This window comes from Filicampus tigris, chromosome 9 (genome assembly GCF_054856515.1).
Source record: "Filicampus tigris isolate MCC_2025a chromosome 9, RoL_Ftig_1.0, whole genome shotgun sequence".
Classification (NCBI taxonomy): domain Eukaryota; kingdom Metazoa; phylum Chordata; class Actinopteri; order Syngnathiformes; family Syngnathidae; genus Filicampus; species Filicampus tigris.
The window spans coordinates 17,433,087-17,458,383 of NC_141225.1; the positions used below are offsets into that span (position 1 = coordinate 17,433,087).

The 25,297-nt window shown below is 41.5% G+C and overlaps 2 protein-coding genes and 1 long non-coding RNA gene across 5 annotated transcripts; 1 reads left to right on the forward strand and 2 right to left on the reverse strand.

Moving 5' to 3' along the window:
- Nucleotides 1-10,703, forward strand: LOC147142333 (matrix remodeling-associated protein 8-like). Its single transcript, XM_086039830.1, has 12 exons — nucleotides 1-239; nucleotides 1,204-1,230; nucleotides 1,696-2,013; nucleotides 2,567-2,668; nucleotides 2,750-2,883; nucleotides 3,178-3,357; nucleotides 4,541-4,682; nucleotides 8,775-8,933; nucleotides 9,110-9,134; nucleotides 9,584-9,672; nucleotides 9,749-9,817; nucleotides 9,879-10,703. Exons 1-12 carry the CDS (start codon nucleotides 188-190, stop codon nucleotides 9,899-9,901), a joined length of 1,320 nt encoding a protein of 439 aa, XP_085895956.1. The 5' UTR covers nucleotides 1-187; the 3' UTR covers nucleotides 9,902-10,703.
- LOC147142334 (uncharacterized) lies at nucleotides 6,307-10,077 on the reverse strand. 2 transcript variants are annotated; one of them, XR_015088045.1, is made up of 4 exons: nucleotides 9,860-10,077; nucleotides 9,554-9,762; nucleotides 8,768-8,905; nucleotides 6,307-8,343 (listed from the first exon to the last, which is right to left on the reverse strand). It is a non-coding gene; the product is annotated as an uncharacterized LOC147142334 (long non-coding RNA). The 2 variants fall into 2 exon arrangements; XR_015088044.1 differs by lacking the exon at nucleotides 6,307-8,343 and having other exon boundaries at nucleotides 8,359-8,905.
- Nucleotides 10,429-24,679, reverse strand: per3 (period circadian clock 3). Of its 2 annotated transcripts, none has more exons than XM_086039829.1 (22): nucleotides 24,514-24,679; nucleotides 20,132-20,527; nucleotides 19,810-19,970; nucleotides 19,597-19,715; nucleotides 19,107-19,305; nucleotides 17,423-17,474; nucleotides 17,131-17,279; nucleotides 16,898-16,976; nucleotides 16,710-16,816; nucleotides 16,454-16,610; nucleotides 16,246-16,354; nucleotides 16,013-16,141; nucleotides 15,818-15,926; nucleotides 15,608-15,719; nucleotides 15,391-15,530; nucleotides 15,144-15,308; nucleotides 14,568-14,819; nucleotides 13,616-14,481; nucleotides 13,290-13,482; nucleotides 12,616-12,802; nucleotides 11,816-11,966; nucleotides 10,429-11,728 (listed from the first exon to the last, which is right to left on the reverse strand). In XM_086039829.1, exons 2-22 carry the CDS (start codon nucleotides 20,404-20,406, stop codon nucleotides 11,615-11,617), a joined length of 3,825 nt encoding a protein of 1,274 aa, XP_085895955.1. In that variant the 5' UTR covers nucleotides 20,407-20,527; nucleotides 24,514-24,679; the 3' UTR covers nucleotides 10,429-11,614. The 2 variants fall into 2 exon arrangements, with proteins under 2 accessions (XP_085895955.1, XP_085895954.1); XM_086039828.1 differs by having other exon boundaries at nucleotides 16,898-17,012.
- Nucleotides 24,680-25,297: the final 618 nt, after the last annotated feature.

Below are 25,297 nucleotides of genomic sequence, written 5' to 3' on the forward strand. Positions count from 1 at the left end.
AGGAATGATTCACTTTGGTTCTGTACAGAAGTCCCAACTGCAGCTGGGTCTCTTAAAACACACACAAAAAATTAACAAGTCCTGTTGGTAGATGGATAAACAAGACTGATTGTTTGTTTTCTCTCACAAGGACAGTATTCAACCTGAAAAACAGTCTAGTTAGTAGTTACTATCAAACATACGCAACATGAAGAACCACCGGGAGGAGATCTTTTTTCAGGCTGTGTTCTTAATTCAAAGTAAGTTTGACTGCTAATGTCTTTGTATCATTTGTTGCATTATTACAGTATATGGAAGTAATTCCCATCACAGTATTTATCACAATCTCGTTGTCTTCTAAAGCGCATTTAAATAATGTATTAATAGGTTCATAATGATGTTTTAGATTCTTTCGGGGATGGGGCCTTACTGTAACGTGTATGACATTTGATATCATATTTAATAAACGGTCATGTCATTATATACTACGACTACTATTACTGATGATGATGATGATAATAACAATAATAATAATAATAATAAATTGCATTTATTATTTATTTATGCAAAAGGAACATCACATGAGAGCTAATTGCGGTTATATGGAAAGCAGCAATTTACATTTTGTTGTGTTGTGTTTGAATGACTTTCATCAATACGGCCTGAGTTTTTACAAACTAATTTTTAAACTCTTCACGGTACAAGTAAAAAAATATCATTCACACATTACAATTAAATACTGACATCAATTTTCTGTTAAATATGATTTTTTTAAATAAATTAAGTTAAAATACCCTTACCTAATTTATACATAAAAGTTACACTAATCCATCTTCCGCTCACATTCCAGCATCATGCATGTTATGTTTATTGAAGACTCTTAATTGTCTATAATGTGATTGTGAATAGATTCAATGAAATTTGAAGTTCTGCAATTCAACAAAATATGTTTAGCTTTGCAGTTATGTAAATTGGCTTTCATTAATTAATAATAATAACAGTTTTAACCCCCAAAATACAAGTTTTGTTTATGCAGTGTAGTGACCAGCCCAGAGAGTACCTAGCCTCTTGTCCACAGTCTTGTCCAAACTTTGTTTCTTTAAATAAGAATGACTGTAGAATAACTAACTAATAAACTGTGACATTACATTAATGGTTTAACTTTCCTATGGTGCAAATAGGTAAATATGGCTTTTATGTGATTTAACTGTGGTTGTCTTTCAGTGTCTGTGGTCTACTTCTTCACTGCAGGTGTGTTACAACCGCGTGTATGTGTGTGTGTTTGTGTGCATGTGTCTGCGTGCGTGTGTGTGCGTGTGGGTGTGTGTGCGTGTGGTTTAAACCAGTGGTTTTTCAAAGTGTGTGATGTGGGCGCCAGGGGACTTCAGGCGAGACTCTGCAACTTGTGAATAATAACGAAAAAATGTTGTTGATCTTTTATTCTGCTGACCAGGCTTAAGTTAAAATGAGTCATTTTTTTTCTATCAGTGCTCTGTGAAAACATTGAAATATATGGTCTTCAGGAAACACAACAGTGAGACAATAGCCTAATACAAAAAGCAGTGCTATATAATTATTCAGACCGTGGTCTGACATGACATTTCACAAAGACACAAAGGAAGTCTCACTATCCCACACTTTGAAAATTCTTGATTTGTGCCAATATGCTTTCCTAACTTAATATGTCCTCTTGTGTGTACTTTCTGTGGCCCCCAGTGCAGGGCCAGCCAGACGGCAGCAGCAGCAGCAGCAGCAGTGTTGTGGTGGCTGGCTACAATGTGAGCGCCCCAGCCGGCTCCAACGTGACGTTACAGTGCATCAGTGGCCGCATGGTCTGGACGAGGGATAACCTTAGGGACAGACAGCGGGTGGTCCACTGGGACGTGTACCGGGCCCATGTGGACAACGGCATGGAGAGAGTATTGGACATGTACTCTGCAGGACAACAGAGGATATACAACTCCTACAACTTGAAAAGAGTCGGCCTCAGCCAGAGAGCCTTCAAGGATGGAAACTTCTCACTGTTCATCAAAGGTCACTCTCAGAAACTTTAACCATGTAGATCTGTGAAATGCGGTGCATTGCAATAGTTTTTTGATGTAGTTGATCTATCTATGCATACCTATATAGTGTACCTAATGCTTTAGCCAGTAAACTAGGCTTACCAATTAAATGTAATACTTTTTATTAGTGATGGGAGTTTACCGATATCAGGTATAAGTATCGGGCCGATACCAGCCCTATTTTAAGTTATCGTGAAGGATGCCAAAACCAGCCACCGATACTTAGGGCAAAAAAAAAAAAAAATCTGACATTGACTAAGTCCTACTCGGCAGTAGTTGGCGCTATACTGCGGCAGGTTGACACATCTACGAGTCATCGTCTGTATCAAAAAGAAATATCTTTATTGACAATTTTTGTTTTTGTGTTAAATGAAATTTTACATATCAAAAGTACAAGAGGTGTATGTACTTGGTATAGTTGAGTAAAGTGAATACATGTACTAGCATCGGTCTAAAAAAAAGTGGTATCAAACAGCCCTCATTTTTATTAATACTTGTAATACAAAATCATTTGTTGTCGTTAGATGTGACAATGAACGACAGAGGTCTTTACTCTTGCAACCTCCACCATCTCTACTGCCACTTGTACGAGACAGTCCGAGTGCAACTGAACGTCACCAAATCACGTACGTCGCCATCTCCAAGCCTGAAGTGTAACTTTGTGATGCGGTACAGCGGGCCTGTGACCTTTCTGTGCGCTCCTCTAGGTCGTAAAGAGCAGCGCTACTGGGATGGCCACAAAGCCGTGTACGTGGTGCTGCTGGGTAGCACTGTGGTGCTGCCGTGCATCAACAGGAGAAACGTGTGGACGGATTGGAGCAACGAAGAAGAGGATCAGCAGGTGGGTCTGACGTCATTTTCCACATCAGTTGTGGGCAGAATCTTAATGCGGCCCATTGAGCATTCATGAGGTGAGTCGGAAAAGTTCTGGGACTGGTGCCACAAAAGATATACAGTATTTCTAATCCCCCTGCTGTCTTTTTTTTTTTTTTTCTTTTTTTTAACCACATCCACGAATGGCCTGGCCCATCTGTCTGTACATGTGGCCCTTGAGCACAAAAGTTTGCCAGCTCCTTTTCTACGCTCATTGGGCTCTAAAGGAGAAGCAAGACTAAAAGAAATGTTTAACCCACAGGTGGTCCACTGGGACCGCCAGTCTCCGGGAATCTACCACGATCGCGCAGACCGCTTAGTGGACCTGTACGCCTCGGGGGAGCAGCGTAGCTACGGACCCTCGTTCCTCCGGAAGAAGATGAACATCAGCAACCAGGCTTTCTCAGAAGGAGACTTCTCACTTACAATATCTGATCTGCAGGTACAGTTTGTAACACATGCGTGTAATCTCACAAAGAAGCAAAGTGCGTCTGAGCGAGAAGGCACTTAAAGGGGAAGTCAAGTTTAAAAAATTGCCACCATTAGTCGAAACACAGTATTGTGATCTGTGGAATATGAATTAAATAAAACAGGTGGATTTTTATGCTTAATTCAAATTCCACAATGTAATGCAATTTTAATATAGACTACTATAGACTATGTATAGACTACTAGAAGTGAAGGACATTTTTGACTTGACTTCCCTTTATATAAAAAAAAAAAAAAAAAAAAAAAAAAAAAAAAAGCATTGATGCTGGATTTTAAACTGAAATGCACTTCAACAAAATGTGGGGCACCACAGTGTATTCGTGGTTAGCCAATCTGTCTCACAGTGCTGGGGTTCAGGGTTTGAATCTTGATACTCTATCTTCCTCCCACATTCCAAAAACAAAATTAGGTCCATTCAAGAATGTAGGTGAATGCTATTTTTTTTTTTTTTTTGCATGTTCTGGTGATACTACTATTTCAAACATTAGAGAGATACTATATTTATGATATAGAGTACCAATTCACCATCGTGTGCCAACAAAATCCATTAAAAGGTTAGAAGTAGGCCAAATATACTTTGACCTTTCAGTCCATATAAGACAAGTATTGTATTTTGATGTAAGCTTGTCTGGATACCTTTCGTTATAATTACAATGGTATATAGACTCTCTCTCTGACCACTTTTAGTAAACTACAGTATAAGCATAGTTGATTCTTGTTTCAAAACCTATAGTAACAGTAGTTTTTGGCACTTGTATACAATGTTTCCAAAGTCCTTATTTATGCAGCACTTGTGAAGTCCAATTTTATTGCTCTATTGAGGCGGGTATTGCATTACGTTTAATGGCGTGTAACAAGAATAGCAAAACAAATGAGACATCATGTGTCCGGAGGTGCTTTATAAAAGTCTCTTCATCCCAACTGCGAGCAAACCGTGCGGACAAAAGCCCCGTATCAAACTTTGAGGGAATATGGAGGATGTGCAGCACATAATAGGCCACCTTTTTGTGTTTATACACAAACCTTAATGTCGTTGATAATTGACTTGTTGACTGTCGAACTTACCGGTATCTGTTTGTGTGTGTGTGTGTGTGGGGGTGTGTGGGGGTGTGTGTGTGTGTGTGCTGACTGTTTAGATCACTGATCAGGGGCTGTACTCATGTCATCTTCATCATCATTACTGTGGTTTGCATGAGAGGAGACAGTTTCAGGTCACCGTGGAACCACCAGTGATTCACGCCACCGACCCAGCTAAAGCTTTGCCCAGTTCAGACAAAGGTAATTTATTATTATTTCAGTTATTATTACAATTATTCATATTTTGACATAAACCAGTTCCATACATTACAATTACAATTAATGTTTGTTAGACAAAAAATTGAAATACAAAATAATTGATGTTGAATCAAGCAACTATATTTCAGAAAAATAATGTACTTTAATTGCATGGAATTTTTTTTTTAAACTTTTTTTTCTCAGACTAACAATTACTTTAACACAAAAACATTGTACACAATTTTTTGTTTGCGAGTTAACAAACCATTTTTGACAGACCTTTTGATCTTTTTAATTTTGGGGAGTTCACAGCTAAACCAATACAAACATTTTTATTCCTTACAGAAAATGATGGCTGTGAAAAAAAAACTCATTAAAATAGCAAAGCCCGTGGTATGTTATCTGGATTTTTTTGTGTGCCCTTTCTGATTGGCTGGGACACATCACATGGTTCTACATACCATTTTAAATGATCACTTAAGTTATCAAAAACTAAAAGAAAAGTCTTTACCCTCAAACTGACCTCGAAAAAACAAGTACAGTAAAAGTGATTACTCACCCGTACTCCCAACTCTCTCACTCTCTGTTTCTCACACAAACACACACACGCCCACACACACACACCAGGTTACCGTGAGTGCTTTAACAGACTTGAGCTAAAACTATCATGAGAACAATTAACAGCAAAAAGAAAACTAAAGTTCACATCTGTTCAAAACCTCATTTTCTTTCTCTGCTTCAAACTGCTGTGACTTCACCTTCAATCTCCTCAACGTGAGAAAGCCCATTTTCCCCCTGTTTGTTTCATTTGTTTTTCTTGCTCTCTCAGCTTGTCTGACGCCAGAGCCCCCAAAACCGCACACACACCACCGCCCAGTCACCGTGCAAGGCCTCGCTTACCCACCACAAAAAAAAAAAAAAAAAAAGCCTTTCTCATTGCGGACTTTTAATTGCCTCCTCTCATCCTGAGTCTGTTTGTGTATTTGCCTGTGTGTGTTACAGGAAGTGGTGTTGTTTTGGTTGCAACAACCGCATTCTTCTGTTGATGTGCACATTTCTGAGTTCACATTTCTCAGTATATGAAAGAAGAAGAGTGAATTCAGACAGTCTGTTTTCAGTCGTAGCTGATAATGGCAGATGTAGAAATGTGGCAAAATCATTCAGAAGGTTTTGGAGAAATTCCTGTGGTTGAGTTTGTGCGTCCGTGTGTGTGTGTGCGTGTGACTGTGCCAATATGATCTCATTCAAATAGAATTTTATCCACAGGAGTTGAAATCCATCTCTGCCCTCACAATTAATCCTCTTCTCTCAGAGCTACAGAAGAACCGCCAACGTCCTTTTGAAAACAGTTTTTCATGTATGATTTAATTATAATGGAAAAGTTTAATTTCCCCTTGAGGGATTATAAGAAGTTTCACACAGAAGCAACTCTTATGTTCCAGGGTCAACCTTGAAAAGCAAGTAAATTGGAACTGCCATACAAGTGTAACTATAAGTCAGGGGTCTTCAATCCTGTTCCTCGAGGGCCGGTTTCCTGGATGTTTCCCATCCCTCCTTGCTGCAACACACCTGGTTCAAATTGTTGCGGCAGGGAGCGATGGAAAACATCCAGGAAACCAGCGCTCGAGGACCAGGATTGAAGACACTTGCTATAAATTAACCACGGTTAATAAAAAGATAAACAATCAAATGTGTGTTTGCCTAAAGGGTGAAAAGATGTGACATTGTATATACAGTGGACATAAAAAGTCTACACACCCCTGTTAAAATGCCAGGTTTTAGGTTAGGATAGGTTAAAAAAAAAAATGAAACCAAGATAATCCATCAATAATCTGACCTTTCACATATGCAACTCAATTGATGTTTTTAATTCATTTATATTGGAGAGGGTAAATAAAAATAAACATCTGAGATAATGTGTTTGCACAAGTGTGAACACCCTCTTTTAAGTTCAGCCTTGTTTTAATCTGACCATAAAACCATTTTCCAGGTCTTTGGGGGATTTTGTTACGGTCCAATGAAAACAAGTTTGAAGTTTTTAATTCTAAAAGGTATGTTTGGTGCAACCATAACACTTCATGGTGGTGGCCACATCCTGCTATGGGCTTGTTTTTCTTCAGGCCTTAGAAAAAGGTGGAAGTAATTATGAACAGTTCCAAATACCATTTAGTTTTAGCACAAACCCTTCAGGCTTCTGCTAGAGACATAAAATGTCAGGAAAAGTCTACTAGAACATCTGAACTTTATTTAGGGTAATTCAGACGTACTTTTAATGGTGGCAGATGTGGGCTGTCTCTCGTTTAACATGAGTTTGAATGTGGTAAATTTTGAAAACGGCCATATACCCCGTTATAAGAGGGTGTGCGCACTTGTGCAACCACGTTATCTCAAAGGTTTGAGTCGTACAGGTCACATGAATGGTAAAAAAAGTTTTCAAATGATTTAGCTTGGTCTCATTATTTTATATCACAAAAACATTTGAACAGGGGTGTGTAGACATTTCCTATCTCGAGTGCGCAGCAAACCTTCCATTCTTATTTTTGTATTATTATGATTGTCGACATACGATACGTCACTTTTACACTGCACTTTACCAGCTCAACTCTACACGTCAGTTTTCCACTTCAGACTCGCACCATGGGGAACTGAGAGAACCATGCAACATTGAACGCTCTTGTCAGAATAAAACACATCAACAATTATGGAAAAAATGGCGAGTGGTTAAAGGAGACACATTACGCAATGTTTTTTTTTTTTTTTTAACAATTTAACAAAATTCCTAGGTCCAAATTCATAACGGCTCACTCTGATACATGTTTTCTGATACAAGCAGATCATAAAAAAATGCTTTACTTGTATAATACACACTTGGTGGGTTGGACCCAAGAAATTAAAAAAAATCTGTTTATCTATTATCTATCTATTTTCCATAGTATGTCCTTCTTAACACAGCTGACTTTCTGGTCTTAAATCTGTCATTGTATTATTACTAGCAATAATGTTCCAAGCAGATGGTTCCATATAGTTCTCATCACACATTGTCTTTGATGGCATATCAGTTCAACCTTTACGTTTTAGAGGCCTAATGAATGTTTGCTGTACTTTTTGGTTTAATTTCAGATTTTATGACAAGGAAGTTCCACTTCATCATAATACTTCCGTATGTTGATCTCAAACGCGCAGAGTGATATAAAGTGTTTCTTTTGTTTTTCCTCTCTCTGACTGTCTGCTGCCATGTTGACTTTGGCTCCCATTGACAGCCTGGAAGGCTTACTGGACTTTTTTTTTTTCCCTCCCTGAGAATCCCACATACTCAGGTTTATTTTCCTGTCTTCTTTAGTCAGGAATGTATTTTTGGTTGGAAAAGAAAAAAAAAAAAAGGTGGAGTGTGTTTCATGTGTCTAGCAGCTGGTGAAAAACAGACAGCGGTGAGGGAGTTGAATTAAGGAGAGAATTAGATGTAGGTCAGCGCTCCTTTCCTTTCTCGTCCCCTCAGATTAAGAAGCGGACAGAGCAGCGGATGTACAAACACAAACATATACAGTGTATCGCTATCAAGGATCAAGCTAGAGCAATTAGAGAAAATAAAAAGATGCTCAGACAAGCAGTTCAGTATGTCCGTAGCCGGCTTCTTCACTGGCACTCATCATCTTTTATGGTTTTACTGCAGAGAACGACGAGTAATATGGCGTGACTTTTTGCTTTTGGCTCACATATGCTGAGTGTTAACTTCTTAACCTCATGCCAGCTGACTATTTAGTCCAACTGGAAATAAATGAGCTCAACATTTTAGTACAGTCAGGAGACGTGCGTTCACAGAGGAGAAGAGGACTTGCTAATGCATGTTTGGACTAACATAAATTAGAGATGAAAGTAAATGAAACCTGATAAATCATCATGTTAAAACCATTATAAATTTCACTCTCGCGTTTGCCAAAACAAACCAAAACAATTCCTTTCGGTTCAGGTCACTGGCGAAGCCCTGTGGTGGTACTGTATTTGTGTCTTCTTTTTAAATGTTGTTCTGTTCTGGACTCTGGGCTGCTTGATTGGATGATAAGAAGCTAAAGGTTATTTTCCTTCCTCACCTTTCAGATGCCAACAAAGTGGAGTCACCACGGGTCATCAATGTCGTTCTCCCCGACCACAGACAGCACTTTCTCCTGCCTTTGGGCTTCGTCCTCACCGCCTTCCTCCTTCTGGCATTTGTCGTCCTCATCATCATCCTTATCACACGCAGACGTAGAACAACAGGTCGGAATTAAACTGTCATTAATTATCAATTTACTAAAGAAGAGTAAATGTGTTTAAATAGAAATATAGGAATTAATACAATAACAACTACAACAAAAAGCCAAGTGGCTAGTGATTGTAGATTAACAGATAGACAACAAATGATATTTCTCACCGTGATTTTCTTCTGGTTTCAGAGTTATATTCATTGGAATCCAAGAGGTGAGTGTACTGGTATAATAAGACACCACATACTGCACAAACACACATGACGTTTTTTTCCACTACTGCTTTCCACTGGGCCTTTAGTCCAGCACAGTAGTTTACTAATAAGGTTTAATTGCATACTCATAGGCATACTCATTGGCACTAATATAGGAAAAAGTAACTAGTCTTTCTGGTAAGACAATCGTTCTACTGGTGGGGTCCATGCTGAATCGTCTTACTGCTGAGGACAAGGAGCATACAAGTACAATGGTCCTGTCACGGATATTGAATAAACGCTCAAAAGGCTTTCCAAAGTCACTGAGCAATATTGTATGACTTGCCTAATCCAAGCGATGACTTGATTGAATAATTTAGGACTTGGCGAGACTTGGAAGGTTACGATTTGAGATTGAATTTATGTGATTTACTCCCACCTCTGCCTTGAACACAATATCTGCATTTAGGTCCAACAGAAGTCGCAGCTGCTCAGATGAGTTTGAGATGGATGTTGCAGAGCCGTCGCTGCCCATCAGGGAGCCAGACGACAGACTTGGTGAGAGAAAAGGCACCCAGCACCAGCTTGTATTTGAGTGAATCAACATTTACACTTCCTCTCGCGTGATTTGAAGACTTCAAGAACAACCTGGTGAAGGAGGTCAACATGAACACGCCAAGAAAAGTCATTGATCTGGATAAAGGTAAAATGTGAACAGAAAAAGAATGAAATGAAGTGAACTGACTCTGTTTAATCACTTGCAGAGATGCAGAAATGGCGCAAGTGAGAGTGACATTTGGGTCACTGGCTGGTCCAGAGGCTGCTCGTCACACCCACGCTGGTGGAAGTTCTGGCAGGGGAGACTCCACAGAGATGCTCGTGTAATCCAAACAACACACAACAACCCAAGCACTCGCGTTTTCTAAAGGCACAAACCCAATGAATGTTCTTCATGTCGCATAAATACACGATACAAGGTACCACAGTGCCACCTTGATGTTAGTAAATGTAGGTGCAGTACTGTATGTTAAAAGACGCCTGACTCAGTTGTAAGTTGGTGAATGTAGGTTCTATTACAGCTTTGATTTAGCTTTCAAACTTACATTGTGCTTTTTTCCCCCACTGGACTAAAGCAACATTGAAGGGCTCCTTGTATTGACAATGCTCTTCCAAAATGTGCAGTATGTTGAAGTAACACAGAAGCGGTTACATTCCTTATTATGCTTGATTTGTGGATTGTTTTCATCATGCATTAAAGTTTTTTTTTTTAACAACAGGTATTTCATTGATAAGCAAAGACAAATACTAAAAAGCTCAGACATCATAGTTCATTTATTCATTCCTTCGTGTCACAAATAGTCCCTGAATTCAAGACAAATGGCTTTTATACACTGTGAAGTTTTGTGTATGTCTCTCCTACAAAAACAAGATACTGTTAAACATAATCTCAATCTAAAATTGGTGAGAAGACCCAGTTGGTTTTGCACAAATGGGTCATTTTGTGGAAGGAAGCAGCAGTCACACACACACTCACAGCAGCACACAACTAGCTACAACATTCAGAGTCGAGTGGAAACACACGCACGCACACACACACACACATAAAAAGGAATATGTCAGTAATCCCACGATCACATGTACTTAGTACAGTGAGTTTAGGATAGGTTAGGATTTTTAGGGAGAGAAAGAGCATACTTCGGGCGCTGTAAATTCTGTTTGAAATGATCATCATAGTGTATCTGCTGCTGTTTAAAAGTCCGCAGAACTAACGGACATCTCAACGACAGACAGACAGACAATCAACCAATGGAATACAAAGATGACACTCCAGCAGCAATTCATCCAATACGATTAAGAGCATCAATTGACAGAAAGCAGCACGTCTTTGTATCCAGACAACCATTTAAAACGATCTACCATGTGTCCACCGTGGTGTGACATTATGTCACGGAAGGAGTTTACATAATACACAAAATCATGTGTACTGTACAAAGTGTACACCGTGTACATTAAGTGCTTGGTTTGGGGCAGCAATGTCTTTATGCACACAGTGCTCATGTTCAGGGGGTGTTAACAATGAGATTAACTTCCTCAAATAGTCTTTCAACCTGTTACTCCATTGTCAGTCAAGAGTGTCACTTGTGTTCTGATACTTGGGCTGGGCCAGTGTGGTCTTTGTCCTGTCACATGGCCCAGATTGAGTGCACAAGGTTCATGTTCAGTGGGGGGGGGGGGACGGGGGGCATCTTGAAATGGGCACCAAGTAGCCAGATCATATACTTGAAACAACATGAAGAGAGGTATAATAGTCATGGTCCCCTGGCCGCAGTCACTTTAGGCTGACTGAGCATAAATACCTGCAAAATTAAATGCCCATCTCTCTTGCCCCCCTTTACAAATCAAGCTAGCCTAACCGACAGAGAACAAATCCCCTGGCCTGATCAGACAAGATGCATGGCGGTCGTTGTCGAGGGCGGATGGTAGTTTGGGGTCAAAGCTCTCAAGTGTCCACAATGGAGTCCGGCTCCAGGACCTCCAGCGGGGACGAGCTGTCGGGGTCTGGGGGCGGAGGCGAATGGGCCGCTCCCGCACCGACGCTGCAGGTCGCACAACCCTGAGGGACACATGGGCACGGTCGCATGGATGTTTAGGTGAGCAGCGGACATGATGAATGACTGTGGGCTAGCGTTTGCATTCGCACCTGAGTGTCGATCTCTTGTGGTATGGTGTGTTGCTGGATCCAGGGGTGGACCAGGGCCAGCTCCTCTCGCTGATCTTGGCTGAACCACGGCTGGAGGGGCTTAAGCACTCGCAGCTTCTCCCTGTCCTCAGCCAACACCTCGCTCTGGTCCCTACAGGAGGTAATACATGAACTAAATATACAGAGAACCTCCCAAAAAAACCAAGGTGTTTTGTCATGACAAACTTTCAAAACCAATATTCCAGTAACACAAAATTGATGTTCCTTCTAGCTTCAAACAGCTGCTACGATAAAACATTTATTGACCACCATTTGTTGGTCACGTTCAGAGTTGTTCAGGTTGTTAATTGTGGCCTGTGGAATGTTGGTCAACTCCTCTTCGATGGCTGTGTTAAGTTGCTGGATGTTGGAAGGAATTGGAATATGTGTGCAATAATCATATCGTCTAATCAGCATCATCTCGGCAAAGGATAAGTGCTCACAAACACAAATTTCGACTTTCAGCGGATACAGTAATGTTGTAAGATTAATTGAAAATTAACTGAAGTCTTTTGGGATCATAACTTGTGGTATGTTCAAACTATTAATATACTAACTGTAAACATATTTAGGGAGGGCGTCAACTTCCTACTAGTTTTCGCTATTTGCGGGGTCCCGATCCCCTGTGAATAGTGAGGTTTACTTGATATAAGTAACAGTGCCATAGCAGAGGAAATAACTAAGATAACCATATGATTTTTTTTTTTAAATCATCAACATTGGAATGAAAAGGGTAGGGAGCTGTTTGCATATGTATGTACCTCGCGTGGATCTGGTACGTCATCATGACATGCTCTGACGTGTGCTGGATCATGCTCCACAGCGAGCTCTCCACCTGATTGTCGAAGCTGCGTTGGTGCTCTGCTGGCGCTTCCTGGCTCTTACGGGCTTTGCGTGACGTGTCTGAGGAATCGTTGCTGGCAAAGTATTTGCTGCTGTTGCTGCTGCCTGCAGCCACATAGAAAGTGGGAATCGTTCACCTCTAACTCTTATTAGAAGCAAAGTTGTTCATCTTTGCCTTACAGTGGAGTAATCACTGTGCTTCAAAGGTCACACAATCAAGCTAGTTTTGCAAGACTCAGATTTTAACATTTTCCTCAACTTTTTTTTTTTTTTTTAATTTTTGTGAAATCACCACCACTAGATAACACTGACAGCAAAGAATAAAATGTGATTATAACCACAGAACACAACACTTAAGTTATTGTGTCATAGTAAAGGTGTTGGCTGTTAAATTGAGTACTTTTACTGTATTTTAGTTTCATTATACAGTGGATAAATTCTCTTTATGATGACAGTCAGCCATAGCGGTTTCAAAATTAGAGCTGTTTAGAAGTCTAAGAGAGTCAGGAAATTGGTTGCATTTTGGTTTTGGCATTTCCACTGTACTTCTATGAATGTGTGACGTAAAAACTCTTGTATTCGGGATTCTTACCAGTGTGTGAGGTAGAGGTTCCATTGGAGCCAGATCCAGATCCAGATCCCAGTGACCCTCCAGACTCCCCTGATCCAGACCCCGAGGCATTGGAGCCAGTTCCTGACCGTGCATCTTCTTGCAGCAGGAGATCAAGCAATTCACTGGATGTGGACTGCGCATCGTGGTTCCCAGAATCACTCGGAGCATCACCCTGGAGAGGGGAAAATGTTCGGTCGGAAACGTAGTGCGACTGCAAAAAAACTGTTATACAAAAGTGACAATGACTGGATCTGTACTAAAGGCATTTGTGTCATTTGTTTGGAGACACGTTTTATTGCTATCACCTCATTGTCACCCTGCTCATGAAGGCTTTCTGCTAGGTTGTGTCCAGTGCTGCTCTGTCCTTCACTCGGTTTGGGCAGTTCCTCCTGCAGCAAGTTGAGCTGAAGTGGAGAGCTTGAACGTGAGCTGGAGAATAACGCCCGCGGGCCTGCCGTCTCCTCCTCTTCCCCGACGGACGAGCAGGCTCTGGGTGAGCCGAGCAGGGGGCCAGGGGAGGTGTGAGCTTGGGGCACAGGCTGGGCTTGGAACTGGGGTAGCGGGAAGGGGGCACCAGGGGCGAATCCTGCCATGGGGATGGGTGCCTGGGGCAGCATGGTGGCAGTGGCGGGAGAGTAAAGGGATGGGTAACCCGACGTGAAAGTTGGGTAGTTGGGCAGGATGACAGCCATGACCGGTGTCATGAAGGGATTGATACTCTGGGCTGTAGCCATGGGTTGCATGTTGTGAAAAGTGGGGATATTCTGCAGATTCTGGATGGGTTCCATCTGTATGTTTTGCATGCCTGGCTGGTTCTGGTTTGTCTGCATGAAGTGGAAGTTGTAATGGAGCTGGGTCTGTTCTGGGGGCTGCACCACCATAGGAGGGACTCCGGGTAGCTGTTGCGGTCTTGGCGGCTGCTCTGGGGCCGGTTGGGTCGCCAACATGGGGTAGAACGGAGCTTGAAGTGCAGATGTTTGATTGTAGGGAGCTGCCATCTGTGGCTGGGAGGATTCTGACGAGGGCCAAGAGGATTCTGGCACGCGACGAGAAGGTCCAGGTGGAGAGGCGTAGCTGTCTGATGAGCCCACAGGTTTGGGCCGCCTAAGTCGAGGCTTTACTCTTCGAGAGCGGTTAAGCCCACCGACGTTCACTGGACGTGGATATTCACCTGTTGCAAAAATCATTTTAAGCACAGCACTTTAATATGCCCAAAAGAGTTTGCGTTATCATCCATTCGCGTTTGTCAACACAAACCTCTGTGTTGGGAGTGAGCCATGGAACTGTTGTCCAGTTGCAGATAGAAACTGTAGGGACTCTGCAGAATGCGATTGCGGAATCGGTCCACGTACTCTTGCTCCTCCTTCTGCGTGTGAGCTGAAAGCACCTCCTTGGTGAGACCCACAAACCTCCGCTCCTCAGCGGCAGGGCTTGGTGCAGGGCGTCCCGTGGCTGGAGCAGCATCAGCGGGCTCGCTGCCCATTGGCACGTCCTCTAGGGCCGTGGCCTCTGTTGGGAGGAACCACACACACACACACACACACAAAATAATAATGACAGGTTGAATTCTGAGGGTTTTATGTGATTACAATCATCTTAGAACACATACATTATGTACAATATACGCACAAAAGTTTTGAGACACCTCTAAAAAAATACTAATTATAAGAGGATTGTGAACTAGTATGAAGAACATAAAATCAAACTAGGTTGAGTTTGGTGAGGAAGAACTGGGAGAGCCCTGACCTCGACACCATCGTTTGGGATCAACTACAACATTTTAATTTTCTCTAGCTGCAACAGCTAGTTTTCCAAATACATATTTGTGCATACCCGATTCAGGTTGAGGAACATGAACGATGGTGCTGCTGTACGAACACTGACTGGTGACAGAGACCACACTCATTGCCTTGGTGGACATGGTGATGTCTGTTAGAGGAGCTCCAACAACAGCCGCTGTGCTAGGCCCGACCGACACTTCGCTTTCCAACATCGCCACTGGACAGAGAGAACTCATTTGAGGAAAAACAATACATGAGACTATTCAACTAACAGACTTGAGACGTGAGTGTTTTTATACCATCTGACGCCGCTTGAGCTGCATCATTGGCTCTGGCAGGCTTGTCATCTTCAGAGGTAGAGGATGAGGAAGAAGAAGTGGCTAAGGAATGAGATTCACTTTTCCGTTTCAGAGCTGGCCCAGTACAGCTCTCCAAATATCTGTATGACACCACCAAAGACACACAGTTGATAAAGAGATAGGCATTCAATAAAGATGACGCAAGGGTCACACATACCGAATAATGTTGTCAACACAGTTGATCTGCTGGTAGGAGGGAATGTGTGTTTGTTTCCTGCTTTCTTCAGGATTGCCCACCTCAGGATGGGATGTTACCGGAACCAAGTGTGCTATAGGACAAGAATGTCAATTCAATTAACATTCAAATAAAAAACACACTTTATTAGGACCGCAGATGTTGTACTTTGCATTAGTTGCATTCAATTACCTGGGGCGGGTTTACCAAGAAGAGCAGTTTTGTGGCTGGTATCAAAATAGGCCTGCTTTCCCCAATTCCTGACTCTGTTCACATCTGCACAGATTTGCTGAAGAGTCATCTGCAAGGACACAAAGACGCAATGTAATTCGCCCCGGCTGCAGCGTTGACGCCACACAACGAGCACGCGGTGATTACGTGACTTACGGGTTCCCGGTGTGAGTCCTCCCACAGGTTACCGTTGCTGTCGCTCGAAGAAGCGACGCTGATGTAATGCTCGTGAGAACCGTTACTTCCTAAACTGCCGTAACCACTGGAACCGTTGTTATGGACAGGCTGGCGGTAGAAGGGCTCATTAACGAAGTAATTTCCTTAGCGAGCAGTGTTATGAACTCAATTAACTGGATGAGTTGTACCACGTATACCCGTTTAATAATCACCTGCAAGAAGAGCTTATAGATCTTGGCTTGCAAATCTTTAATTTCTTCATGGGTCACAGTTAAATCCACTTTACTCGGAGCGGCAAACACATCTTCGTTCAGCGGAGTCCTAGCCAAAAGGCAAAACAAACACATCACGAGTCTTTTCACACATTTAATTCTCCACCCGAGAACACTGCGTGGTTGTGAATTTGTTGTTACTGCTTACGTTCTGACTTTGTGGCGCCCTATGATGAAGGCCACTTTGCGGCTCCAAGGGTTGATGAAGCTGGACCAGCTGGTGTCCAACGTGATATAGTCGCCATTCTGACAGCGCAATCGAACCGGCGAGTGTTCGAACGGTGACTGACCCGCATACTTCAACACTACATAAAATGTATCATAAAATGAGGGGGGAAAAAACATCATTTGTACTCATCCAAGATTGGCCAGAGAGTAAGTAGGTCAAGCAAGTCAAAAATTACCCTTTCGGTGCATAGACAGCAAGAGGGCGCGGTCGTCTGGATGAATGCTGGTCAACAACGACGTCCCAATCAGATCTTGAGGGAGGTATCCGAGCAATGGCACTGCCCTGTGGGAGGTCACCAAGTGGGCTGAATTAACTTGACGGTCAAGCGAATTCCTTACTCGCACGTGCGAATGGGTAAATGACCTGTCGTCCACTTCGAGGAACACACAGCCAGGTGAATGGGTCGTGGTGAAGATGCGCTTGTCCATGGGGATTCGAGGTGCTGGGGGTGTAAATAATTCATCACTTGCGTGACACTCTTGAAGCAAATTGAGTAGCGATTATTATTTCTTCAAACGTCATGCACAACATTAAACATCTCCCATGTTAATACCTATTTGGAGTAAGGCATGTGTCAATGTGCTAATGATTGTTACCCTCATATCCTGAAATGATGCGTTCAGCCAGTGCCAAGCAGCACAGCTCTTCCTGCTCCCCACTGCTCACTGTTCCCTGCACTTTCAGCAGGTAAGGTGTGACGCGAAAGGGGTTGTAGCGCATCTCGCCCTCACGATCCTTGCCACCTCTGAAACACAAAGAGCAAATTTAATGTCATGTAAGTCACCCTAGAAAACAGTAACAGAATTGCGATTTGAGTTATTTTCTACAAAAGCGTTGTTATTATTATTTTTTTTTTTCAAACAACAGTTAGTGGACATTAACGCTGACCTGATTCTGCAGAAGAAAGACTTGACCTGGGCAGAGTCAAATAGAACTCCCGCTGTGGAGGTAGCCACAAAGAAATTATTATTGTTGTTGTCCTCTTGTCATTCAGTAAAACAGGTGCAGTCCAGCACAACTACCGTACAGTACAATTGAAAATTAATAATGTAACGCTTACCTTTTCCATTTGGCAAACAACCAGGCGAGTTACCGAATCTTGTGAACGTCACTATACACGCTAATGAAGCGCAACTGTTCTCATCGAGTCTAAATTTGACACATTCCTACAATGTGGCACTTCTGCTCAACACACTACAATTAGGCCTGGTACACACATTAGGATTTTTCAAATCTTAAAAGACTAAGACAGCCCCTATACATGAACATTAAAAAAAAAAAAAAGTGAGGCAGTCATCAGTTTTGGTCACAGTGTATGTGATGTGCTCCAAAAATCTCAAAACAGCACACACGCACAAAGATCAGAAAATCTCAAAACAGCACAAACATTCTGTTCCACCTCCGATCTAGAATTTAGTCCCCAGTCAGAAATCTAAAACTCACATTGATCAAACGTGATCTGATAGACGACGCAAAACAATAGCAACAAGCCTCATCATGCAAGGGACATGAGAGGAGGGAATGCTGGTGATTTTGGGACAATTTTTGACAGAAAAATCCTGTACTAAAAAAGAAAAAGACTATGGGAAAAAATCCCAGAGAGAGCAGAAAACTGACTTTATAGTCTAAAGTGAGCTAGAGGTGACTAATGGCTGGTGTTTCGGGCAGAACATTTTGTTTTATTTACGCCTGCTTCCTTGTTCCTTCAAAGGATAGAACCAAACAAATTGTACAGTAGTAAGATGAACATGGTGGTTAAACAAATATTTCCAGTTCCAAACACATTGTCTCTGTCTCATCTCTTCATCATTATAATTCAACAGACTGGTAATACTGGTCAACATCTCTCCCTTTGACAGGAAAGGCCAACCTAAAACTTGGGTGGGTCCTAGTGGTGTGCATCTCTCCACAAAAGACGATTTGATACGTTTTTTTCGATATGGGATTTGATACCTTTTTTCCGATATGTTAGGTGTAAAACGATTCAAAGACGGTTCGATTTGAAAGTGGAACGATTCGGTTTGGTTCAACTCAGTGAGATTACGATTAATTTGATATTGTATGGCTCGGTTCGATAGTGTATGATGCAATTACTTTTTTGTTGTTATTTTACACACATTTGAATGAATTTATCAGTCCTGTAAATGTGCCAAATCCTTCTAAGATATATCTCTCCAAAAGATGCTTCAAGACTTATCTCGAATCATTTCAAAGTGGAACTATTCGATGCGAATCGATGCACTCGCACCTTTAATTCAAAAAACGACCCCTAGTGGGTGCCTTATATGCTTTACTCATTCTTCTTTTATTAGACTCTTTCTGGTTCACAGAGGATGACGCAAGATATTAGGACAGGCAATCCGTTTATTGTGGACACTGTGTTTGATTCCATTCACGCCATATTGACGAAATAGTTAAAACTTCCTATATCAGGATTGTTCACCAAAATGGAATGGGGTGTTACAGCTCAAAACAAAACATCTATTCTTTATGCATTAGGTATTGACTGAAATATCAGTAATTAAACTAAATAATAATAATAATAATAATAATACTTGTGTCACAAGCACACCTGTGTGCGAGTTGGTCCAGGGCGGGAGATGCGGCTGTGCGGTATGCGAGTAGAAGACGTTGACATCCTGGTGGAAGAGTAACTCCACAAACTTGGCCGACTCAAGGAACTTCCTCTTGCAGCACAGGATGCTGGCAGCCTGCTCGGACGAATGCAGAACACGGCCACTCGACAGGGAGAACACCACCACGAAGGAATCCTACACAAGGACAAAGAAGTGCACGCACACACGCAAGCCAAGTCACACACACACAAAAGCAGTAAACACATATACACTCACACACCCACCCATGTGTAAGGCAAAAATAAGGGACACATGCAGATGTGTGCTATGTGTTTGCACTACATGCACAATTATACGCAATTCTCAAATCAGGCTCAGTTTATAAAAACGGTCTATTGTGTTGAATTAGTGTCATCGGTATAACATTTTAAATGCAGATTGCGGTGAGAACGATGACAAATGAGTGGCAAGTCTTGGCATGTGTACCGTGTTCTTGAGGGTGTGTTCTGAGGTGACTCTTTCAAGCTCTTCGCGAGTACAAACGGTGACACTGCTCTTCTCTTCCTGCCCATTTCGCATCAGCAATTTGTAATACTCGCTATTGGCTGCGGAGAACGACATAACGCAAGTCGTAAACACTCGTCCTCTGACCGAATCTCTCTGGCTGAGAATCGTAGGTTTCGTTAAGCAGCAGGTTACCTTGCACTTGCTTGACGCACTTGAGGGCATAATGCAATGCCTCGACAGTGCTGGCTTTGCTACGGCTGCGTTTGTCAGATGGGAGCCTTTTCTTCATCTCAGCTACTGTGTTCATCATCTCTTTGTGGACCTCGCCTTTACTCCCATCTGCATTCACGCTGCTGCACAGAGACAGAAACATGAGCGGAAGGCGGGGCTAAGAAGCCCCAAATGGTGCGTGCAGACATGTTTGTCCATTTCGAAGGATGACGATGTGATCATGAAGTATCAAACTTGCCCCACTACTCTTACTATATTCTGGGTTCTGTCATTATCATAATACCTCTTTGTGGAGACTGAGGTGGATCCTGCGGCGCTCCCGATGCTGTGACTGTCCGGGGAGGCGAGGTCGTGCGAGCCACTAGTCATCTCCTCGTCTTCCTGCACCGCCTCGCCACACATGTGAACACCGACACTTGTAGATTGAGCCCGCCTAACCTGCTGCCCAGATGACATTCTGTCTTCCGTGGCACTTCCTCCTGTTGCCGATGGTATCACGGGCTCCTCTCCCTCTGGGCCGCTGTCACCAGCGGGCATCTCTTCGCTTAGGTCACACATCAGTGGTAATTCCGCCAATCGCCCTGGTCAGCGGGGGTTTTCATATGGTCAATAATAGGAATGGGTTCCATGGGGTCCTTCAATTCGTGTGGAATGCCAGAAAGGTGGTTTGTCTTCAGCACTGTAGATTTGGAGGATAAAAAGACATTTTAAGAACAAGACCTGACATAGTTTTAATTGGTGGGGGCCAAGGAGCAATGGGACTTTCTCAGCAAATCGTCACTCTATGATTCAACTTTTATTCACACAAGTGGGCATTCATTTTTAACATATTTTACTCTAGCCTTTGATTTCAATATTTAATGGATCTTCTATCAGTTTCAAGGCTAGTGACAATGTTGGCCCAAATCAAATCATTGACTTTCAATTTGAAGGAAACTCTTGACGTAGGGGTGGGCGATCTGGCAAACATATCACATCACGATTTTTTAAAAATAAATTCACGATCACGATTTTATCATAATTCTTTTTTTACATCGTTTTTTTAAGACAAATTTGCACATTTCTGACCATTTTCCTCATGTTAAACATGTAAAACATATTTAAAATGTGTATAAAACTCTAAAAGGAAAAAAATGACATTTTAAGTCAGCTAAGCTTTCTGAACAGGTTTTAATTTAAATAGTGACAATTTTTATCAAAAAGTGCAGTGAATGTAAACATAAAAGGTGACAATGTAAACATAAAAACACAGCTCGTAACGCAGGACTAGTACTTTGAAGTCTTTTAAACCCCTCGTTTTGCACTGTTTCAATGGGAATCATGTCTTCAGCAAGGTAATAAGTCACTGCCTCAGTTACTTCTTTACATTGCTTTCTTGTTTTTTCATATGGAGTGCTCTTGTTAAATGACCGTTACCGTGGGTTGCGTTATCTTGGAGCTAGCGGCTGCCTCTGGCTGATCTCCGTTTGCTTTGGCTGTCGGCCCTGGCGTCCGAACTGAGTCCCTGCAAACTTTGCAAATGACTGGTTTGCGCTTTCTCCTACGAGTAAAAGCCAAACCAAATCGACACTGTGGATGTGGAGTTTCTTTTCAGGACCAACTCTGCTTCGTGGTGACTTTCCGCTATAGCCTCCCGCTATACAAACAAACAGGGAGGCGGGGAGTACGTACCGTGCACTGTGCGTGCTGTGATTGGTTGGTCGGGTATACGCGTCAGCGGCTTTGCGCCGCCATTGAGCTAAACTGTTTAGAATGTGCCATGTAGACGACCAAACGATCTTTCGACTTTATGAGATCGTGAACACTTAAACCGCTTAACGATGTAATATCGTCATATCGCCCACCCCTACTCTGACGTTAACAAAGTGTTTCATAAAAGTGTTTGGCGTCTCAACAGTGAGGTAATTACCTACCAATATTTCTGGGGAAAAATATGCCTTTAAGTTGCCAAAATCTTTGAGGTTAAAACCGCCATTGTGCCAAACCAAACCTCAGCATAGCTCATAATGTCTCAGGTTCACCGAGCACTAAATGAGAAACTGCTTTTCGGGTCTACTTTGTGCGACTTTTTAAAAGAAGCCCTAAATTCAACTAGAGGTGTTTGAAGAAGAAAAATGTGAGGAACTAAGAATTATTTGAAGAAGAAAAATGTGAGGAACTAAGAATTACTGGAAATTATGGGAAGAAAGCATGAGCACACTTGTATTCAAAAGCATGAGCACACTTGTATTCAAAGCAAGACTCCAGCATCAATATTAGGTTCCTCAAAGATGCGCAACACCATTTTAATTTGAGCGTTAGCATAATTATGCAACAAAGTAACTCAAAGTCCACCGCTCTACGCCTAACATTTTTCCATTTGTTTTTCAAATGTTATAGGTCACATGAAGGGTGGAAAAAATTAGAAATGATTGACCTGGGTTGCATTTCCTTACATCCCCAAAATCTGGCCTTTGAACAGGGGTAAATGCTCTTTCACTTGTATAGCGATACTTGTATAGGGGTGTGTCTTGTTACATCCACTGCACACCGAAAAGCTCAAACAGACGCCAGTGAAAATATCCTGCATGGCCTCTGCAGGATTACATAATCAGGGAGCTCAATTTGGAAGAGTAGAAGACATCTTGAGTTATTGTAACTCTGCTGTAAAAAAAAATAAAAAACATTGTGGTGCAAATAATATTATGATCCCCCTTGACCTTGAAGACACAAGCATTACCGATAAGACCACAATTGGTATCAAAACTAACCATCTGCTCATATACTCTAATCCCTGTGCACATAACATTTAATTATGAAAATTAAACGCTAAACAATGACGATCACAATGACGACTGGCATCGTAGAAACAAGTCGCACCATACCTCATGTGGTCTCTATTTGGCAAAGCCAACACAGGATTTACGAGTCACATGAGACTGTTATTTGGCTGCCTCCCTACTCATCAGTCCGTCGATTATTAAACTAGACCGCAAAGATTTTATTCTATGAATTGGAAACATTGTTAAAGCAAAAATAATTTTGAAATAGTTTGACCGATTTAAAAATCAGTCAGGCATGTTGGTAGCCATCCTGAACAGACGTGATTTAATCGGCCGGCTACTACTATATTTCAGAGCACATTTCAACAACGCTCTGAGTTTGCAAACGGTCAAAGTGAAGCAGTGGTTGCTCGGATCCGCATCTACAATTAATCAACCGGGATTTTGGGGGCGTGTCCGAGCTCGACTGTTCGTCTGTTTGTGTAAAATAAATTCCCCAAATTATTAACTATATTCTGGAGTGACTTATGTTTTTTTCTTCTTCATGATGCTTTTTGTTTGACTGGTGCGAATTATACTAAAAAAAAAATACAGTAATTATATGTTCAAACTGTGCCCAATTTTATAGTTTTTGTTCCAGTGGAGTACATTTGTTAAGTGAAATTCAGTTGTATTTAACTTTAACAACAATATATTTACAAATAATCTTCTATTTGGGTACTATTTTACTTAACTTTTATGTGCAAATGTTTTGTAAGTCACTATTATTTAAGTACTTTTTATTTTCCTATAAGCGCTTACGATGTGTTCTAAATTATTGTTGCAGTGGTCGTGAGAGCTTCCATGACTTGGCATAATGTGCCTGTTTTTTTATGCTTGCCAGCAAATTGACCAACTGTGCCCTAAGCTACGTCATGTTGCCCATTAGTTTGGCGTGATGTTAAATTAGCAGAATTCTGACATAGTCTTTGAAGTGAGATCATATAGACACTATAAAGCAAATGCACATTCAAACGTGTCTTGAGGCCTTGCAATGGATATACAATGAAAGGATCAACCTAAAAGACGTAAGATCTATTAAAGTTACCAGAAAAAATAACTAAATTCATGTATAAATGGAGAAAATTGCAACCTGTTTACCTGCTTCAGAACAGAAGAATTATTTTTCAAGAAAGACAGATGACGGCACTTGAGGCTGACTCAAAAAAAACTTGACCCCTTTATGAAATTTTAAGGCCCCTTCCCCACATTATTGCAGACAACCTTAAATTTTTTATTTTTTTATTTTTCTAAACTCATGTCCCGGCGCGGCCAAGCCCCCTCCCGTTCACCTGATAACTGCATTAGTAACTATGGAGCTAACCCAATATATATAAAAAAAATAAACTTCAAAGAGATTTTATAAGAAAACACAAAGCAAAGCACAAGAGAGCCTATTAAATTCCCTATATTATTATTCCTAAAAAAAAAAACCGTGGCATAAATCGGGAACGTCAGATGACAGTTTCTTGTCCAACTCCGGTCGTCAGGATTATTTACATGCTAGTTGCCAATGCACTGTTTTCAAATACGGTTTAATAGTAACTGTTTGTTACAGTCCGCTGCATTATGGCAGAAATGTTACTCAACCTTAGCTACTTATCGGCTTCACGCTGAAGACAATCGACGGCCGACCTAAGAACGCGCTCGACTTTGTTTAAAAACTATTGCTATGAATCCCGAGATTATCCAGTAGATAGTTAATTTATATGTAATACTAAACATGAAATATTATTTTCAAGATTTACTTCCACGTTTATATGTGGTAATACAGTAAGTACATTGGACGAGGTGGCTATAGCTAGCCTACCTTGTAGCAGCAGCCAAAAACATAACATAACCAGCTTGTAGTAAAATATTTTACCTTTTAAACCGCATGCGTTCCTCCACTTGAATGTATTTTTCGGGTCGTCTGGTCGTAATGAAACTATTTTTAATTAGATCTCAGTCACAAAGCTAAGCCGCCTGGTACTCCCGTGCGTTTGACACATTTGTGCAACGTGAGTCCGTTTCAGCATGGCTCCGCCCAGTAAACGATGATTGGACACATTCATTTGCATGTGTTCCTTGAATGGCTGATACATCATTTATGGGCGTGTCTAAATATTGGTTTGTCAAACGGCTATGGTGGTTCACGTGGACCTCCATGTTACACAACAGAGAGAAAACAAGTACTGTACCGCGCAACTAGCGCATGCGCAAAACACAACAGGGCTTTACATCTTCCTCTCTTCATCGTTGAAGGAATGAACACTTGAGACACTTCTCATCACTGTTAAGATTGCTCATAGGTCTCACATTACATTGCTGTTGATTTCATCTTATTTGATTGTTGTAACGCTCAAAATAAATGACATTTCTGGATTAACGCTGAATCTGTTTCAATACTCCATCCATTTGATAACCTCTTATCCTCACTAAAATGTTAATAGTCCCATCTCAGGTAAAGGACTTTTTCCACCCCAATTTCGTTAGTCATCAATATTCCACGATGTAAATGTGTTCAATTGAAACTTTGGGCAAGTAGAAGGGCAAGTGTGACAGCTCTGGTTTGGAAACTGATAGTAGTAAAATAAAGTAGTAAGTATAATGGTGAAAATAAAATGATTCACAATACTCTTAAAAACTTGTATAACAAAGTCAAAAAG

Excerpts from the sequence above, each read along its gene's own strand:
- LOC147142333 (XM_086039830.1), top strand. The coding sequence starts at position 188 with ATGAAGAACCACCGGGAGGAGATCTTTTTTCAGGCTGTGTTCTTAATT. Across the intron at positions 2,669-2,749 it reads ACTGAACGTCACCAAATCAC|GTCGTAAAGAGCAGCGCTAC; the intron begins GTACGTCGCCAT and ends GCGCTCCTCTAG. Across the intron at positions 9,673-9,748 it reads GGAGCCAGACGACAGACTTG|ACTTCAAGAACAACCTGGTG; the intron begins GTGAGAGAAAAG and ends CGTGATTTGAAG.
- per3 (XM_086039828.1), bottom strand. The coding sequence starts at position 20,406 with ATGTGTGACCTAAGCGAAGAGATGCCCGCTGGTGACAGCGGCCCAGAG. Across the intron at positions 17,280-17,422 it reads TCTTTCTTCTGCAGAATCAG|AGGTGGCAAGGATCGTGAGG; the intron begins GTCAGCGTTAAT and ends TTTGTGTTTCAG. Across the intron at positions 15,531-15,607 it reads TGTGTTGACAACATTATTCG|ATATTTGGAGAGCTGTACTG; the intron begins GTATGTGTGACC and ends GGTGTCATACAG.